Source organism: Pyrgilauda ruficollis, unplaced genomic scaffold (assembly GCF_017590135.1).
Source record: "Pyrgilauda ruficollis isolate IOZ18807 unplaced genomic scaffold, ASM1759013v1 scaffold84, whole genome shotgun sequence".
Classification (NCBI taxonomy): domain Eukaryota; kingdom Metazoa; phylum Chordata; class Aves; order Passeriformes; family Passeridae; genus Pyrgilauda; species Pyrgilauda ruficollis.
The window spans coordinates 1,392,093-1,411,496 of NW_024530377.1; the positions used below are offsets into that span (position 1 = coordinate 1,392,093).

The 19,404-nt window shown below is 44.8% G+C and overlaps 1 protein-coding gene across 10 annotated transcripts in view; it reads left to right on the top strand.

Moving 5' to 3' along the window:
* B3GALT5 (beta-1,3-galactosyltransferase 5) overlaps positions 1-17,374 on the top strand; it is a 31,626-nt gene extending 14,252 nt beyond the window's left edge. Inside the window, exons 1-4 of one of the 10 annotated variants that reach the window (XM_041487809.1) lie at positions 7,700-7,794; positions 11,398-11,504; positions 14,223-14,405; positions 14,867-17,374. In XM_041487809.1, the coding sequence (XP_041343743.1) occupies positions 11,451-11,504; positions 14,223-14,405; positions 14,867-15,820 (1,191 nt within the window). In that variant the 5' untranslated portion in view covers positions 7,700-7,794; positions 11,398-11,450 and the 3' untranslated portion in view covers positions 15,821-17,374. Of the gene's footprint in view, positions 1-2,214; positions 2,311-7,699; positions 7,795-8,387; positions 8,548-11,343; positions 11,505-12,480; positions 13,170-14,222; positions 14,406-14,866 lie in introns of those variants that run through there. The other 9 variants (XM_041487805.1, XM_041487808.1, XM_041487804.1 and 6 more) reach the window with 9 other exon arrangements.
* The last annotated feature ends 2,030 nt before the right edge of the window (positions 17,375-19,404 follow it).

Sequence of the window (19,404 nt, forward strand, 5' to 3'; positions counted from 1 at the left end):
AAGGGTGATTAAACATTGGCAGGGGCTGCCCAGGGGGTTTGGAGTGACCTCCCTGGAGGTGTCCAAGGAAGGACTGGAGGTGGCACTCAGAGCTCTGGGCTGGGGACAAGGTGGGCATGGGACACAGCTGGGACTCCATGGGCTGGGAGGGCTTTTCCAGCTTTAATGACTCTGTGAATATCCTGCTCCATGAGCCCCACCTCCTCCTCATCCTCTGAACAGCATCCACCACGCTCTCTCAATTTTTTTTTTTTTTTAATTTGATCTGGCCCCTTCTGATGACTAAGGGAACAGGAAGATTACAGTTTAAGTATATAATTTTCATTTGATGTGACAGGTTAAAGCTATGTGCATTTAGAGCAAGCTTAGATTATTTTAGTTCAGTTGCAACACTGATTTAGTCCCTGACTCACTCTTTGAGGCCTGATTTCATGTAGATATATGTTGACTTAAATTTGCTGCTGGTGAAATGCAGGCACATGTGTGCATTACTCTGCTGAAATGCTGGGGTAGGGGTGGGCTCACACAGCAAACACAGTCCTGAATCAGAGGCAGAGAGGAGCAGACTGTGCTTGTTGGGTGTTTTTTTTCCCCAGCACGAAGGCTGGATATTCCAGAGTTTATTTTCTGTCTCCTTGTGACCCTCCCAGACCCTGGGCTGTGTAATCTGCCGGTGCAGTGAGTGCTTTGAGCCCTGGAGCCTCCCTGCCTTTGCTGACAGCTGGGCAGCCTAAAAACCGTGGAGAATTTAGCAAATTGCTAAAACTCACAGAGCAGGCTGGGAGCAGTGACCTGGAGGTGGCTGGCCTGGCTGGAGGGAGTGGAAAGTGCTTTGTATGGATTGGGAATGCATTCTCCCCCTCTACGCTGCCCCTGTGAGCCCCTCCTGCTTCATCCAGCTCTGGGTGCCCAGCAGGAGAAAAACGTGGAGCTGTTGGGATGAGTCTGGAGCAGGGACACAAGGATGAGGGGCTGGAGCACCTCTGCTGTAGAGCCAGGCTGGGAGGGCTGGGACTGCTTAGCCTGGAGAAGAGAAGGCTTCACGGAGACCTTTGAGCCCCTCTTAGTTAATGCTTTACAGGAGAGCTGCAGAGGGGCTTTTCACAAGGGCATGGAGTGACAGGGCAAGGGGGAATGGCCTTGAGCTGAAGCAGGGCAGGTTAGAATAGATATGGGAAAGAAATTGTTCCCTGGCAGGGTGGGCAAGCCCTGGCACAGGGTGCCCAGAGCAGCTGGGGCTGCCCCTGGATCCCTGGCAGTGCCCAAGGCCAGGCTGGACACTGGGGCTGGGAGCAGCCTGGGACAGGGGAAGGTGTCCCTGCCATGGCAGGGGTGGAATGGGATGATGTTTAAGGTCTTTTCCAACCCAAAACATTCTGTGATTCCGTGACTCTCATTTCAGGGCTGCCCTGGTGGCAGCCAGTGAGCAGTGTGATGTTCAGCAGGGATGTGGGCAGAGGCTGGGGCCCCAGCACTGTGCTCCTGTTTGCCATGGGAAAATGCCCAAACCTTACTAATTTCCAGGTGGAGAGCAGATAATTTGCAAGCAGCTTTTGTGTGTTCAGTAGCTGTCGGACTTTGTAGGTCACACTGTGACAAAGGAAGTGTTAGCACTTTCCCAAAACTAAAGGCAAGGGTTTTTTTAGGAACTTGGAGTACAAAGGAGAGAGTCATGCACGCAGAGGGAGGCACAGGCATTCTTAGGCGCCTTAGCTAATGCCTCCTCATTACAGGAAACTAAAGCTACCCGGGGGTGTATTTTTGAATAATTAAAAAAAGAAAAAGCTTTTGGGGCAGTCAGTCTGGGAGTGGATCTGGACCTGTCTTCTCACTTGTGTTTCTCCTGCGGAGTACACCAAGCAAACAGCGTTTTGTGTGTCTCCTTAACTACATCTCTCCATCTCCAGCCTTGGAGTGGAGGGGGAGGAGAAAGGGAGCTGCCAGCAGCTCGCAGTGATTGATTTGTCTCGTGTTTTCTTATGCTGTGCTCTAACAACCTGTTTCAAAAAAAAAACAAAAAAACAAAAAAAAACCAAAACAATGACAAATCAAAGCGAATATTTTCTCGCTAGAAATTCAAAGTGCCCTGGATCGTCCCTGGGTATTTTGCTATTAAATGTGAGGCTTTATGCATAACGTTTGTCTGGGAGGGTTTTTTTAGGTTTTTTTTTTTTTTTTTTTTTAATTTTTTTTTTCTCCTGCCTGAGCTTGCAGCGTTTAGAAGAGAAATGTCTTTCCCCCGGAGCCATTTGCCTCAATAATTGTTGTGGTGTGAAGCTGGCTGCTGTCACCAGGGGACAGCTGATAAAGGTAAAAAGCAGCTCTCCACGTGCTCCAAGTATTGGAATTGGCGCTGGGAAGGGATCGGGTGTCCAGCCTGGACTCGCACTTTGCCCTGAAGCAAAGGCTAGGTGCTGGGGCTGTCCTGAGCCCGGACCCTCGGGGGGCAGGCGGACAGGGGGTGCAGGGAGGGCGCTCAGGGATGCTGCTCCCCTCGCTTTCCCCTTTCCCCGGCGCGGTGGTTTTGCATCTGGTCGTCATTCCCCATCAGGAAAAAAAAAACCCTCCGAGGGTGCCTGAGTGCGGGCTTTGGAGCAGAGGGGGATTTCTGTCCCACTGAACACAGCGGGGCTGGGAGCGCCCGGCCGAACTTTCCCAGCGCCGGGAGGAGCCGCCGCTGCTCCGACACGATTTCCAGCTGCTGGCAGCACACCTGCCATCCAAAATACCCCAAATAAAAGCATCTACAGCCGCCTCCTAACCTGGAGCAGAGGTTCAGTGGGTCTGTCACCCACTGAGGGTAGGGAGAGGGAGGCAGGGATAGAAGGAGGGAGGAGGGAAGAGGCAGGCAGGGAGTTCAGGTTACCGCTGCCGCATCGCCGCCTTCCTTCGCTTCTGCCTCCGGAGCCGAGGCCGGGGATCAGCCCCTCGCTGGGCACAGCGGGGCTAAGGGGGTACAGGGGCACAGCCGGGCAGCTGGAGCCCCGCGGATCCCACCGGGAAGGCGATCCCGCCGGGAAGAGCCGCAGCCGCCGGAGGATGCGCTGCGGGCGCCGGGGGTGAGGAGGCGCCTCTTGCTTCGGCCAGCTCCAGGTAGGACCGGGAGCAGGGACTCCCTTCCTCTCCCCCTTCTTCTCTTCCTTCCTCTCTCCCTTCCTTCTCTCCCTTCCTTCTCCCCCTTCCTTCTCCCCCTTCCTTCTCTCCCTTCTTCTCTCCCTTCCTTCTCTCCCTTCCTTCTCTCCCTTCCTTCTCTCCCTTCCTTCTCTCCCTTCCTTCTCTCCCTTCCTTCTCTCCCTTCCTTCTCTCCCTTCCTTCTCTCCCTTCCTTCTCTCCCTTCCTTCTCTCCCTTCCTTCTCTCCCTTCCTTCTCTCCCTTCCTTCTCTCCCTTCTTCTCTCCCTTCTCTCCCTTCTTCTCTCCCTTCTCTCCCTTCAGCCCTGGATGTGCCCTCGGAGCCGCCGTTCCAACTTTCCCAAACTCTCCGCTGGGTGGGGAGAGCGAGAGGAGAGGGGGATAGATGCAGGTGTGACCCTGCCTGGAAACCGGGATCACAATCCAGACTCCCTGTCCAGGGTGTCCCCATCTCCGGGCTGCCGTGTCCTTCCCCTGGCAAAGCGGGTACCGTGGATTGATTTGGGGGTGCAAACGTGGTCATGAGCAATGCGACTTGCCCGGTTTAATGGGTGTTTTACACGGGGGAATATTTTGGCATCCCCACATAAAGAGCAGGAGCAGTTAGGACAAAGCCAGGGCAGCGTTCTCCTCGCTGTCCTGCTCGGATAAAATGCTGAAAAACAGAAGATCCGTGAGGCACAGGTAAGTAATTAAAAACGCAGCCACTGGCCCTGGTCCCACAAACATTTCTGTGTATAATCAGCACTTTTAAAGCCAAGTAGTTATTGACAAAGGATTTGCCAGCATGAGGGCCCCACAGTTGGATTTGTGTTCCTTTGCCCAGGAAGATTTTTTTCCTCCCAAAGTACCAGACTTGATGCTTGAACAGACACACATGAATGCAAAGACTTAGTTCAACTGGTGGAGGAGTATAAAGTTCCAAACACCAAAAAGTGACTGTGCCAAGAGGAAGAATGAAACAAAGGGGCAAAGCATGAGCACCAGGCTCACCTGCTCCAAGTGCTCCCTCACCTTTAAATTGGACAAAAAACCATCTGCAATGTAACATCCTACAGTGGTTCTCATCCTACAGTGATATCATCAGGACTGAGCAGCAGTCAAATATTTAGGAGTGGTATTGGAATATCTTTATTGGCAATTTTTCCCATTTTGAATTTTTTTTTAAACTTGCATAATTATCACTTCTCTTCAATGCTATTTTACTTCTTCCTTCATGTATCTTGAGACTGTTTCCAAGGGAGAAGAGCAAGATCCTCACTCTATCTGAAATACCATTTTCAGTTTTATTTCTCTTTTGCATTGAGATGAGGAAAAACAACCAGCAGCACTACTTGTAAAAGAGGATGTAATAAATAATTTGGTTTGGGGGCACAGAATTTCTCGGAGAACTGGACTTTTGGAGTCCTGGCAGAAGCCTAAGGAAGTCCTAACAAGAGCCTAAGGAAGAAATTTCCTCATTACTTTGTTTATGAAGATAAGAGGAATCTGAGCTGGGTTTTATTCCTGTTCAGCACAATGAAGCACACGGGTTTACACAGGGTCAGGTTGCTCTGATTCATCCTGTTGTGGACAATTGCTTATCTGTGCTGAGATCTGGGGTTTGGAATAGAGCAAGTAGGATAAAATTGCTGATTCATGAGGCCGTTCTGAAATAAGTTAAATATGCCCATTAGCATCAGGGATAAAAGGAACATGGTGCTATTGTAGGAATAGAGGGAGCATTAGAAGAAGAGTCTATTAGCATTGGAGAGAAATCCAGAGAAGGATGGTTGGCACTCAGCAGGTGAAGGGAGGACAGAGACAGCAGGAGGAGAAGGCTTTTAGGCTGAATGTTTGGGAAAAAATACTACCAAGATGAGAGAGAAGGAGGGAGTGCCTCAGGGCACTGCTCTTTTCCCTGCCTGTGAGAGAGAGGATGCCCTTGGCTGCCTGCCAGCTGTGTTTGCATCGCCACTGCAAGTGGAACAAGCCAAAAGTGTCCAAAAATGCTGCAAAAAAGGACACAAAGCACCTGCAGTGGGGGCTGGACTGCACTGGTGTCCTGTACAGTGTCCCTGCATTGATGGTCTGAGCTCTCCAGGACGCCTCCAGCCCCCACTGCAGCATCTTCTCCATCCTGGAAAAAGGATCTGGCCTTCATAATACCCAAACTGAACATTTTTGTGGGTGTTTAAGGGCCAGGATTCATCCAGAGAATTTTGCAGGTGGCTTGGAAAAGCAAGCTGATATTTTAAAATAGAAGCAAGCTTCCTGAGCTTGGCTAAAGTCCCTGGGAATATATTTCTTTTTGACTCCCCAGTTGCAGCACTTATTTCCTGTGACATTACCAGAGCAGTGACACCTCCTGCCAAACTGTTTCAGTTTGAGTCACTCCAAGACACAAACTTTTTGCTGGTTTTGGGACCAAAATTGTATTTAGGTCTGAGTTGGCTTTTCAAAACAGATGTCACGAGCAAGTGCTCACGTCGGGTGGATGAGATCAAGGTGCAATAAGAGCTAATGGCTCTTGATTTCTTTTTAACAAGGAGGAAGATGCATCCTCTGGTCCAAAAGATTCCTGTGCCTCAAAGGCCTTCCCTCCTGCCATGATCTTGATTCTCCTTTAGGCATCTGGGTAGGGACAGAGGCAGAACCCAAGGACACCTGGTCTGGGCCACTGCAACCATTTTAATAATGGAAATTTCCCCACCCGAGGTGACACTTCTGGGTCTGAGCTGGCAACACTTTCCTGAGTGGATGAGGCCCATGAGTGTTTGTTTTTTCCTGTAAAAACAAAGATGCAGCTATTAAATGGAGGAGTGCTGCCTGCAGAACTCCCCCCGTGCCCGTGTTCAGGTTGTGTTTATGCAATCTGCTGGGACTGTGGTTAACCACCACTAAGTTGCCCTCTGTGGCACAGAAATTACATCCAGAGGAGGAAATGGTGCAAATTTGCCTCGGAATGGGTGAGGTTAAGGAGTTATTGTGGGTCAGGTGGCTCTTCTGAAATAGCCTCATAGCAGGACAGGGCAAGGAAGTGAAACTTGAAGAGATTCTTGCTCAGGTACTGAGCAATATAACTAATTTTAACCCTGAATTGTTTAAACCTGAATTTTAACCAATTTATATTTTAAAATTTCTCCCTTATTTGACCATGTGTTTTCTTTGATTGCTGTGGAAAATGTTTCTTTGCTTATTATAGCTGTGCCAGTGTTTAGGCCGTGTTGGCCATGCATATATCTGTATATATGGTAAATGGTATTTAATTTGGCTTACTTTAATCTAGAATGTAACATCTCACTCTAATTTTTCTTTCTCTAGAAAATTAATAATTCACTTGTTTTTAACTATATATTTTTTTTCTTTTAATTATTCTTAATTCTCTCCTTATTATACCTAAAGTAGTAAATAAAAACCAGCCCAACCTACAAAGAAAATTCAATCTGCTGCTGGAGTCACAGGGTCAATCAGCTAAATGGGTATTAGTAACATAAAGACAGAGCATAAGCCAGGCCACGTAGTGGGATTTGCAAATCCATAACAGTAATGCTCCTTTTCTATCTGTTCTCTGAGAAAAAAACCAAAGAGAAAAAAGAATCAAATTGTAATTTTTGCACCTGTCTAACTCTTCCAAACTGTTATTAAAACAAAACCAAAACCACAACAAATAAACAAACACCCAAATAAAAAAGCCCAACCAACCAAAACAAAACAAAACAAAACAAAACAAAACAAAACAAAACAAAACAAAACAAAACAAAACAAAACAAAACAAAACAAAACAAAACAAAACAAAACAAAACAAAACAAAACAAAACAAAACAAAACAAAAAAAAAAAAAAAGAGAGAGAGGAAAAAAAAAAGGGAGAGGATTTGGCTGTAGATGATGAACCCAGCAACTGAGTGCTGAAGTGATAGAACTCTGTCTTGCTGATGGACTGGCAAGGTGACACCATCCTGAAAGCAAAGGCTGGTGAGAGGAACCAAAGGGAAAAAAGTTCACAAAGTACAGCACAAAAAGTTTTTCCTTTGTCCTGCATTTTTTTTTTTCTTTTTTTTTTTTTTTTTTTTTTTTTTTTTTTTTGGTTTCCACCTTTTTTGACTGCCAGTTTGGGTGAGCACACTGTTAATTCATGAAACTGGTGAGCCAGGCACTCCTGAACCCAGTGCATCAGCAGAAATGTCATTTTGGAGAGCTCCAGACTGGGCCCTGCTCCTCCGAAACTCTTGCATTTAGGAAAAAAAAATAAATGTTTCCCGCTGTTCTTGACATTTTCTTATTATCTATGTGTGCTTAATCCTTCTCTGTGTCATGCTGAGCTTATGAAAAAGCAATTTAGGGGCTTTATTCCAAAGAAAACTGGGAGTTAGCAGCTTTTGCCAGTCCTTATACCAGGGCATATGTTACATTCAGTGATTAGGAAAGGCAAAGGGAGCAGCACTGCAGATTTTAACTGCGCAGGATCTGAGTTTGGAGCTCCTGGTCCCGCTCTTAAGTCGTGCCTCTGGTTTTGGGGCTGCAGCTGTTTGAGTCTCGTTTCAAAGCAAGGACTTTTGCAGGTGGTGCAAAGCGCTTTGATCATTTGTGGTTTGGGGTTTTTTGCCTGGCTGGTGTGTGTGACCTCGGTGCAAAACACCAGCAGCCACCCGCTGAACCCGACTGCAGCTTTGCCCCAGAAAAGGTAAGAAAAGTTTCTTTTTAAAATTGATGTTTCCATCCTGCTCCTCAGGGGGACTCCAGACCTACTTCCCTGCCTCTGCCTGAGGCCAGGCTGCTTTCCCTGAGCTGTCTGGCACACAGCCCTCACCTCCTGGCGCTGTGCAGACAATTACACTCATTAAAGGAGATGTCAGGTTAATTCTGATGCGGTAATTAGGTTTTGGCACAGGAGCTACCACGGCTTGATCTCTGGGAAGCAGAAAGGAGCTCCAGCAGGGTCAGAGGTGTGGACAGAGGGACCCTAAAGCCAACCCATGGCAGGGTGGAGGAGGGAGTTTGTGGAAATAGGAACTTGAGAAATGGGGAGTGCTGCTTGGGATGGGGATCCCAGACCTTGGCCACCTTCTTCATAGGATCCCAGTGATAAATGACATAGAGAACAAACATTTCCACCTCCCCTGAAGTTGCTGAGTAGAGCCTGAAGGCTAACTGGCAAACAAAAAGCTAAGATGATGTCGAGGCGTGCCCGGGGTGATAAACCTGTCTGGGACCCGTGCAGGAGCAGATAAAGGAGCCTCCAGTGGGTTTTTGGCAAATTGTGCCAAAAGGAGCAACAGAAAGAAAGTCAGAAAAGTTTATTCCTGCCAATTTTGGTGCCATTTCTGGTGAACCCACACGGGACAAGTGCCTGGTGTCCCCTGAGGCTCCGGGATTTTCCATGCTGGCACTTTCCTGGAGAAAACCACAGATTCCCCCAGACTGATCTGGGACACAGGTAGGGTCCCACTGTGACATTGAGGCATCCTCTTGAGTCTGGGGGTCCTGCCCACATAAGACACCTGAAAATTGGTATTTTGGAATTGGGTGGTTTAGAATTTAATGTCTTGAAGATCTTGGGTTACTTTGATGTTTTGAAGCTTGATGTTCTGGTTCTGTTCTTGATGTTTTGAGGCAGAATTGTTTTAGTATTTTGGAACTTGGTATTCTAATATTTTGAAACTGGGTTGCTTTGGTGTTGTGGAACTTAGTATTTGAATATTTTAAATATGTGTTACTTTGGTGTTTGAAAACTTGGCATTGTGGTACTTTAAAACAGAGATTTTGAAAGCTGGTTTTCTGATATTTTGGTGGAAGAGCTACCAGCATTTAGATTGTCAATGAAAAAAGGAAGTTTAAGACTTAGCTGCAAAGTCCTGTGCATAGAGAACTGAAAAGGCCAGCTGCAGGCATAGATAAGAGAGAAATAAAGATAAGAAAACATTTGGGAGGAAGGCAAAAGTTGCCTGGCTCCTATTTTCATAGGACAATCGTCAGATGATATTATAATAAAACTACCAAAAATCCGAGAAATGGATGGTTTTAATACAGGTAAACTACTTGATGTTGCATGGGCAGTGTATCAAAATGTGCAAATCCAAAAAAAAAAAAAAAAAAAAAAAAAGAAAATAAAACCAGGAAAAAACTAAACAGAAAATGATAGCAATTATAAAAGAAAACAGCAAAAATTTCTTACCCCCAGGGAGGAGTCTTGTAACAAGGGAAGGGCTTCAGATCCTCCATCTTCACTAGGAAGATTGGGAATTAATCAATACACAAATTACAAAATAAATATAAATACTGGAAGCAGGAGTATCCTCAGGTAAAACCCAGGATTCCTCCAAAGGCTCTCATGGCAACAGCCACACCAAGAAATAAAAACCTGCAATTTTTAGTAGGCACAGGAACCAATTATTCAGTATTAAATACCAATTATTCAGTATTAAATACCAATTATTCAGTATTAAATGCAAGGGAAGTTTAGGGATGCCTCCCTCACAATTGCTGGTGCCACTGGAAGTCGTGAACTGTGCTCTTTTTTCAAACCACTGAAGTTCAAACTAGAAAAATTATAAATAACCTATCAATTTTTGTACCTGTCTAACTCTCCAAAACTGTTATTAAGGAAAAAAAAAATCTTATTGGGAAAATTGAGTGCAAAAATCCAGTTTCAGGAAGGAGACATTCAAATTAAAATCCCTGAGTCTAAATCCATGTAAACTTCAATTTTTGTATTACACTGGCTTCCCAATCTGAACCTATCCCAAAGAGAATTAAGGAAATAATCCCCTTTGTGTGGGCCAGGGAGATTCCTGGAAAATCAAAAAGAGCAGAATCTGTAAGAACCAAATTAAATCAGACACAAGCCTGGTAAGACAAAACCAGTATCCTTTAAAATTAAAACATTGAAAAGGCTCATGACCTAAGATTAAGAAAACTTTAAGGTACAGGTTGTTGGTGAACTCCAATTTTACCAGACAAAAATGTTAAAAGTAAAGATTATCAGCTAGTACGAGACTCAGGAGAAATTAATAAAATTGCTAACTAACCCTAAAATTGCTAAGTTACCCAAAACACTTATAATCACACTTAAAAAAAAGAAAAAAAAAAGTAAACAAATAAATAAATAAATTTGGAATGGCTCACTGTAATAGATTTAAAGGAATTTTGGATTATTGGTCCACCCTTTGTATGGACTCAAAATATTTTATATAGTAACAGCCATCTATAGTTTATAGCCACAAATACTTTTAAATACAAAAATACTTTATTATATGGCCAAATGATACTCAGTTTGCTTTCAAATTACTTATGAGGTCTCCAGCTTTGGGCTTCCTAGATCCTGGGAAATCTTTTGCTGCTTTCAAATTTAAAAACTAGGACTAAAATTAGTCCTAAAAATTAGGACTTAAAAAGCCCTAATGAGGTCTCCAGCTTTGGGCTTCCTAGATCCTGGGAAATCTTTTGAATTATTCCCTCATGCCAAGGCTGGCCCAGCTGTTTTTGAGCAGTCACAGCTACAGAGCTGTAGGGCCAGATATTAAACCAGAATACAGCACAAAAATTCTGTTAATCAGGGCATTATATTCTAAATTTCACCCCGGTGGATGGGTGCTCACCCCTGCTGGACAAGGAATAGTTTCTGAGGGAATAAAGTAGGGATAGAGGCTATCAAATGTAGAAACTCTCTGATTCTCAGAAATTCTCTCAGAAATCTCAGGAGTTTATTGGCAAAATTGACTTTGCAGAACTTCCATGCAAAGAGAGCTGTAAATTTCTTTTAGTGGATCCCTGCTCTGGGTGGCCTGAAGCATTTCCCTGTTGCACCAACGTGGCAAAAGAAGCAGTGGAAATATTTCTAAATCAAATATTTCCATGCTTTGGAGCTCCTCTAGGAATGCCAACAGACAGAGGGTCTCGTTTTACAGCAGGAATTGTGGGACAAGTTAGCAAGGCCTTGGGAATCCAGTGGGATTTACACACCCCATGCTGGTAGCAAGCCATGAAAGAATGAATTACACTATTAAACTTAAATTATTACCCCCAGCCAGAATAAAATAGAGGAAAAAGAACGAAGAGTCTTGCAACTGAAGTGTTGCTCATGTCTGTAAGAGGTATCTCAATAATTCACCAAAATCTTTGTTTGCCAAATACACCTTTGGAGTTTCACAGAGGGATTGGGCAGGAAAATTCCTATGAAAATTTCAAGTAGACAAAATATTAAATGTAACTCATTTCTGGATATGTTCTCAAGGAATGTTGAGGCTCCACAGAACACGTGGCCTTAAGGAAAATTGTGCTATTATAGGACAAGAAGGTTGCACTTCCATCAGGGATGAGCTTGAAGCCCAGCAGACAAAAATGGATAGAAAAAGCAATAGAAGAGTGGCAGAAAGAAGAAAACTCTTTGATGAGGTTGGCTTCACTCACGGCTACCAAGCTGGGGGCTGCTACAGGATGCATTTGTGGCAGTCATTTGTGACCACTGCAGAGTGTTTATTTGCTTGTGTTTGCTTGCTGTAACACTTTTTGCTGAAAAATGAAGTATTGTGACTTGCCTAAAAGAGACAGTCTCAAGAAAAAGGAAGGATTTGATAAATAACAAAGAGAATAAAAAATCTCAGCTCCCCTTAAGCTGCTGGGAGAGAGCAGAGTCTTTTTTTTTTTTTGGTGCTCATTTCAGGTGAGTGTGAGAAGAGGCTGCAGCTCCCACATGGTTTGGTGCCAGGATTCCTTGCAAGCCACAGCTGCAGAGAGCCATGAAGTGCCTGTCAGCTTAAGAAAAGTCTCTAGGATATGAAACAGGCAATTTTTGGCAATGCCCTTCACAAAATATTTTGCAGTTGGAACAACAAGAGATGGGAAATAGCGTTGTGATAATTGAAAACTATGATTTCTGACTGAGAGCACAGAGAAAAATTAAATATTTCATCATGCAAAAGGACTTTCTATAAAACCAGAAATATTTGTTTTGATGCAAAATGGGGATGGGAGGGAGGCTCAGCATCTCAGGGGTGAGGAGACAATACCAGGGTGATTTAATTCCCTGACAGAGAAACTTCAGTGCTCTAAGGAACTTCCCTGACTGCATCAATATGAAATGGTTTTAGTGTTCAGAAACAATTTCAGTGCACAGAAACATCCCTGTTCATCTGGAAACAAGGATTGAATGGATGGTTTTTGAAGAAAAATGGCCTTGGCAAGGGGAAGCAGCTTGTGTTCTCTGTCACCCCTTTCCCTTGGAGTTCTCTCAGTGAATTTTAGGTTGGACACTGGGGCTGGGAGCAGCCTGGCACAGTGGAAGGTGTCCCTGCCATGGCAGGGGTGGCACTGGATGGGCTTTAAGGTCCTTTTCAATCCAAACCATTCCATGGTTCCATGGTTCTTCCTATCAAGGCCACTTCCCACCCCTTGGTCCCTACACAGGGACCTGCTGGGAGAGGCTACACGGGCACGTGTGCCAGCTGCAAAACTTCTAAAATGCAATGTTTGCAATTTGCATGCATTTGCCAGCAGTTGCATTGCCCAGCTGTGTGTTTTTGTGTGTGTTTGCGTGTTTTTGTGTGTGTTTGTGTGTTTTTGTGTGTGTACAAGCTGTGCTCCTTCACACATGGCCTGAAAGGGGAAGGCAGTCTGGTTCTGGAAAGAAAAAATGGTAAAAGGTGGGAGGCTGCTCACCCAGCTGTCCAAAACAAGGAGATTTTAAAAGTTTTTTTAAAGATCTGTTACCAATGCTGGAAACAAAAGTAAGTAATGGTCATGTTACATTGGTCTGATTCTACTGAAATCTTGTAAAATGGTTGTTGTGTATTATGGCACCTTGCACTTGGATATTTGTGGAAAGGTTTTAATGGGTTTTAACAGAATATTGCTCTCCATTGTTTCCTTATTTCAGTGTTTGTTTTGTACATGTTCTGGATTTTCTGTAACAGAGAAATATCAGACTCTCAGACAGTCTTCTGTGAGCAGGTGACAGGAAAAAAACCTCTGTACATCTCCACTGTCAACCTCAGAACAGCTTCCTGTCCTGCAAACACAATTCAGGTCATTCATGTGCTTCCTCCCAGGCCACTGAAGAATGTGAGAACAGATGCAGAGCAGATTTTTGGTTAATCTTTTGTATATACATGTAATATAACTGCATAGGCATAATCTCACACATTTTTACATATGTATTTAGCTAAAGCAGTTGTAAAGTTAATTACAAGATTACTGTAAGATATAAATACAAGAAAAAATCAGATCTGAGGAATACTCAATTTAAGGATAAAGTGAATTAAAATATAAGTGCCAGAAGAAATGTGAACTTGTGAAATATTGTCAAAATTCATTAGTGAATCATTGCAAAAATGCACTTGACTACGGGAGCCATTCCAGTAAACCAAGACTCCAGTTCTCCTTTTTCATGCTTTTGGGAATCCCCACTGAAGTCAATGGGACTATTCCTGGGGGTAAAATGAGCAGGATTTGGTTCCAGGGACACCTGGCTGGACTTTCAAGTGAGCTTCAATCCTGCAGTGCAAAACCTCTGATTGCCTGGAAAGGGGAATTTGAGCAAAAGGAAGGCACTGAGGTGATTTGGGGGAGTCTACACAGAACATTCCTGGTCAGAAGGCAGAGATCTAATTTCCATGAAATCTGCAGCTCTGGGCATGGTTAACTTGGTTTGTATCTGGGGGGCCAGATACAATTCCTGGTGAAGAAGGGGGAAGGTGGAAGGGTTGCCCTTTCCCTGGTAAAAATTGCCCCATGCTTGTGCTCTAAAATAGCAGTAGGAGAGCCTGTGGTTACTGGAATGAGCAACTCAAGCCTTAAACTCCTCTCACCAGGTTAATTTATGGAGATGTGTAATATTTTTGGCACTGTAAAGATTCGGGGTTTGTTTTGATAATTTTTCTCTCACTCAAAATTTCTATTAGATTTATTACCAGATGTCCAGCTCATTAATCTCTTACGAGGTTAAATGAGTGAGCATTGTTGTTGTTTGGATCTTTCTCACTTAAAAAGGGAAGGGGAATGGGAGAAGCCCCTTCTCACCTCAGCACGTCCTTGTGAGTCACTCAAACTCTGCAGAAGCTGAAACATCCAAATAATGTGACCCACTGCTCTTTTGGTTCTTTTCTTTTTTTTCAGAGCAGCTGTCCCAGCTTCAAAAATGTGACTCATGGCCCCTCCAGCAAAAGGATCAGGAGCAGTTTCTGGCTTGGTGCAAGAGCCCCACAGGAGACAAAGGTGATGAAGATGAGAGGAACCTGGCTGAGTGTGCCCCTGGGACACCTGCTGGCTCTGGGACATAGGCACAAATGGAGAAACATGGTATTTAAACAAAAAAACCAAAAAAAACAAAAAAACCAAACAAAAACAAACAAACCAAATGACTATCATTGTTATTCTCTGTCGGCTGAGATGGATACATAAATCTGCTCCTTCTCTGACCCTGGTGGGTCTAAACTTGGTTTGTAGGATGCTGAAAATGGGGAGGGAGCTTGAAGGATCAGCCTGGGTAAGCTGGTGTCAGTGGACATGCTTGTGTGGATTTCTGAGGACACACTGGCCTGGAGGGCAGATTCAAGTTAAGCCCAAGTGTGAATCTGCCAGCAGAACATCTCCTGGGGGTGTCAGGAGGAGAAATGCAGGTGGCTGAGTGCCCTCAAACAGGCACCTTCCTTTTAGAGCAGACCTGGCTTTAAATCCCTGTGCAGGGACTTGGCAGAGGAATGCTGAGAGGAGCCAGAGATTATTTTTATGGATGTGCTGCTCCTTCTTGTTCCTTTCAGATGGATTCCAGAAAGTTCAGGCTGTTTTTCTGCCTGGTGGGGCTCAGCAGTGCCAGCCTCTGGGTTTTCCACACCTGGACCGAATTCTGCGTGCTCTGTGAGAGCAGCCAGGGGTACCTGTTCCCCACGGAGACTTTCAGGAGGATGGAAGGGAACTTCTCCCAGCTCCCAGATGTTGACTGCCACAAGAACCCTCCTTTCCTCGTCCTGCTGGTGGCGTGCTCTTTCCAGCAGCTGGATGCCAGGATGGCCATCCGGCACAGCTGGGGCAAGGAGAGGACAGTGGCTGGGAAGCGCCTGGTGACCTTGTTCCTGCTGGGGAGCCCTGTGGATCCCAGCCAGCAGGCTGACATCGCTGCCGAGAGCCAGAGGTACAGAGACATCATCCAGAAGAACTTTACAGACACCTATTACAACCTGACCCTGAAGACCATGATGGGAATCGAGTGGATCCACAGGTTTTGCTCCCAGTCCAGCTTCGCCATGAAAACCGACACGGACGTGTTTGTCAACGTTTTTTACCTCACTGAGCTGCTCCTGAGGAAAAAGAAGAGCACTGGATTCTTCACAGGCTTTTTAAAACTGCACGAGTATCCCATCAGGACAAGAGGGAGTAAGTGGTATGTGAGTAGGGAAGAGTATCCAGGAACCACCTACCCACCCTTTTGTTCCGGGACTGGATATGTTTTATCCAGTGACGTAGCCAGCCAGATCTATAACATTTCTGAGAGTGTTCCATTCATTAAACTGGAGGATGTGTTCATAGGGCTGTGCCTCGACAAATTAAAAATTCAGCTGGAGGAGCTTCACTCGGAGCAGACGTTTTTCCCAGAAAGGATCAGGTTCTCTGTTCCTCGCTTTAGGAAAATCGTGACGTGCCATGGAGTAAAACCATCCGAGCAGCTGAGCTACTGGAACCACTTAGTGGCAGCAACTGAAGGAGGACTGCTCTAGCACCTACCCTGCTCCACTTAACAGACTGAAATTCTCTGCTTTTACAGGGCTGCTCCCCACTCCAGCAAACTCCCAATTAACTCCAGCTCCATCACGTTAAAGGCTTTAGAAATGGTTATTTTAATCACAGAATCAGAGAATTGTTAGGGTTGGAAAAGATCTCCAAGATCATTGAGTCAAACCTTTGACTAAACACCACCTGGTGAACTAAACCAGAGCACTGAGTGCCACGTCCAGTCATTCCTTGAACACCTCCCTGGGCAGCCCCTTTTAGTGCTTATCCACTAAAAATTCCCTATTTCTGCCCAAGAACATGCAAACCTCCTTCTCTCCCATTCACTCCCACCTCTGTGCATCCCTTCTCTATACAAGTTACTTTTTTTTTTTTTTTTTTTTTCCCATGAAATATTCAGGCCTGCTAACCCACCCTCCAAATCTTGCTGCCGGAGGCCTGGGAACATTTCTGCTGTGCCAAACAAAAAAAGTCAAAGCACTTTTGTTCAGGGAATAAAATCTGCACCATCTTCCTGGTCGCCCTTGATAAATTACTGCACCCATCTGTGCAGGCACTTAAGGGATGATATTTGTAGCTGTCAGGATGCTCCCTCCTGGCATAGGAAGCTGCAGCCCTGCCCTTGCAGCCAGCTCTGAGTGGGCTGAGCTGCATCCTGGCACAGATCCCTCCTTCAGTCTACACCAATTTTTTTTTTTTTTTGCAGAGATGGTAGAATTTGCCCATGCAATTCTCTCAGGACAAGCTTGGGCACTGCAGGTCACCTGGTGGAGGTGTAAAAGCAGCTGCAGCTGTTTCCTTGTGTGTGCTTCCTGCTGAAAATAATCCGTGGTGGAGCCAGCACAGGGTGTCCTGCTCTTCCTATTAAAAGAGACCCTGGAGACATCTTTTCTATTTGTGTCTGACTTTGATTGCCTGAGAGCTACTGTGAAGGGTTTGCCAAGGCTAAACTAGAGTCACTTACAGTGATTTAGACATTTTTTTCCAAAGAGAAAAGGGTGTGTGAGGGAGAAGACAGGAGGATTTTTCTCTTTTTTTTTTTAAACAAAACCTAATGGAAAATGTGCTCAAATAATCATTCAGGCTGGGAGCCCTATTTCTTATTTCATTCCCAAGCAAAGACTCATGGAATCTCTGGGATCATTATGAGTTTCAGAGATAAGGAGAGGGGTCTTTACAGCAGATGCTGAAAAATCCTTCAGGGCTCTGAGGAGGCAGAAAGGAGCTCAGAAATCCTCCCTTATGCAATGGTCCTGTTTGATTTTCCTGCAGGCACAGGCAAGGTCAGTGTTATCAGCAGGGAATGCCTGTAATGTCTGTGGGAAGGGCTTTTTCCAAAAAAGCAGGGAAAGTGGAGCTGTTCCCGAGGGGAGTTGCGGGGATCCAACATCCAGCATGGTAAAAGCACGGAAGAGAGACAGGAAAACAGATTTTATTGTTTTGGAGTTATTTATTTTTATTGCTTTTCTTTTCATTGAAAAGAAGGACCTTCCTTCCTTCCTTCCTTCCTTCCTTCCTTCCTTCCTTCCTTCCTTCCTTCCTTCCTTCCTTACTAAGAGAGGATTTTTCTCCCTCCCTCCCTCCCTTCCTCCCTCCCTCCCTTCCTCCCTTCCTCCCTTCCTCCCTTCCTTTTCCCCAGTATCTCTTTTTACTTGCCTGTGTCTGAAGAGCAGGGTAAATATTTTCAGCAGGAAGATCCTGGCAGTGTTTAATAATGGTCATAATATATTATTTATTTTCCTCTGGTGTAACCCAAGATCATGCACTTATTTTTGACCATTGATGATGAAAGAAACAATGTTTATTTGTTTGTCAGAAGAATGGTCTTTTTCATTTTAAGCTTCTTTAATGAACTTTTAATATTTTATTTAAAGAAGTAAAATATTTAAATAGCTGAATTTTGCTTAAAATTCAGCTATTTTTGAATACTTTTGCTGCCTTCAGAAGGTGTGATGGTCAGACTGATAAAGCCAAGCCAACAACTTTTTAATCACTATTCTTTCCATGCAATATGCAGAAATATCTTGTGTCATTCATTGCTGTTGTGCCCAAGGTGCAAGCTGGCTATTCCTTTAATTTATGGAAAAATGGTGAGCAGAAAGGAATGTGTCCTGGTCATTGCTAGCTCCTTGTCTGGAGGGGCAGAGCTCTGAGAGCTGGGACAGCATCATCAGCCTGATGTTCTCTTCTTGTTCTCATAGACAATAATACAATCATAAAAATAATAATATAATAATGAAATAATCCTGCAGGCAATTGCAGGTCTCACTTCCACCTCTGTGCCTGCTGCCAGCAGTTTGTGGCTTTGCATCAGCATTAAAAAAGTCACCCTTGAGGGTGACCCAAGTCCTGCTCAACCTCTTGGCTGGGGCTTTTATTTGAGTCCAGGAGTGTTCCAAATGACTTGAATCCAGCTGCTGACTGTTCTTCTGCAGACTGCACCTCTGTATTTTTGGGGTTAAATTCCAGTGGAAGATGTCCCTGCCTGTGGCAAGGGGGTGGGAATGGATGTTCTCCAACCCAACCCCAACCATTCTTGGCTCCGTGAAACCCATCTCTGATGGACTGGGAACAAGGACCTGGCACAAGGTCCTGAAACCATCCTGACCCGTTTCCAGGGAGGTGGAATTGTCATTCCAAGTGACCTGTGCAAGATGTCTCTGTTTGCTACCTTCAGGATGTTTTGTCCCCACACCAGTCTCCAATGGCCTGACTGTCCATGAGCATTTAATTTGTCACTGCTGGAGCTCTGCTGATTGTCATTCCAAGTGACATGTGCAAGATGTCTCTGTTGCTGCCTTCAGGATGTTTTGTCCCCACACCAGTCTCCAATGGTCTGACTGTCCATGAGCATTTAATTTGTCACTGCTGGAGCTCTGCTGAGGAGCAGATGAGTTCGGGTTGAAATGTCAGGGATTCAGATTTTCAGGGATTTTTCTGCTCCTCTTTGCAGAGTGGTTTCCCAAGTGAATGCTTTCAGTTGCTGCACAGAATTTTCCTCAATGTAATGATTTTCTTTGTGTGAATGAGAAAATGATCTTGTAATTCACAGGATCATAGAATTGTTTAGGTTGGAAGAGAACTGCAAGTTTTCTGAGTCCAACCATTAACCCCAAAAGGTGTCCCTAAGCACCACATCCACACTTTTTTTTGACACTTTCAGGGACAGTGACTCCACCACTTCCTTGGGCTGCCTGTTCCTGTGCTTTGCCACCCTTTCTGTGAATAAATTTTTCATAAATGCAATCTAAACCTCCCCTGGTGCAACTTGAAGCCATTTCTTCTTGTCCTGTTGCTTTTCACCTGGGAGAAGAGACCAAGCCCCATCTCACCACATCCTCCTGCCAGGGAGTTATGGAGTGCAATGAAATCCCCCCTGAGCTCCTTTTCTCCAGACTAAACCCTTCCCCAGCTCCCCAGGCTGCTTTGAATAAGAATATATTAATTGAGTAATTAATTACTTAAAACATAAAGTTACCCTGCTGGAAAATGTGATTTAAGAAAAAGCAGATGATTGCATGTAAGGCAAATCCATTTGTTTAAACAAAACCACTGTGCTAGTGAGTTTATA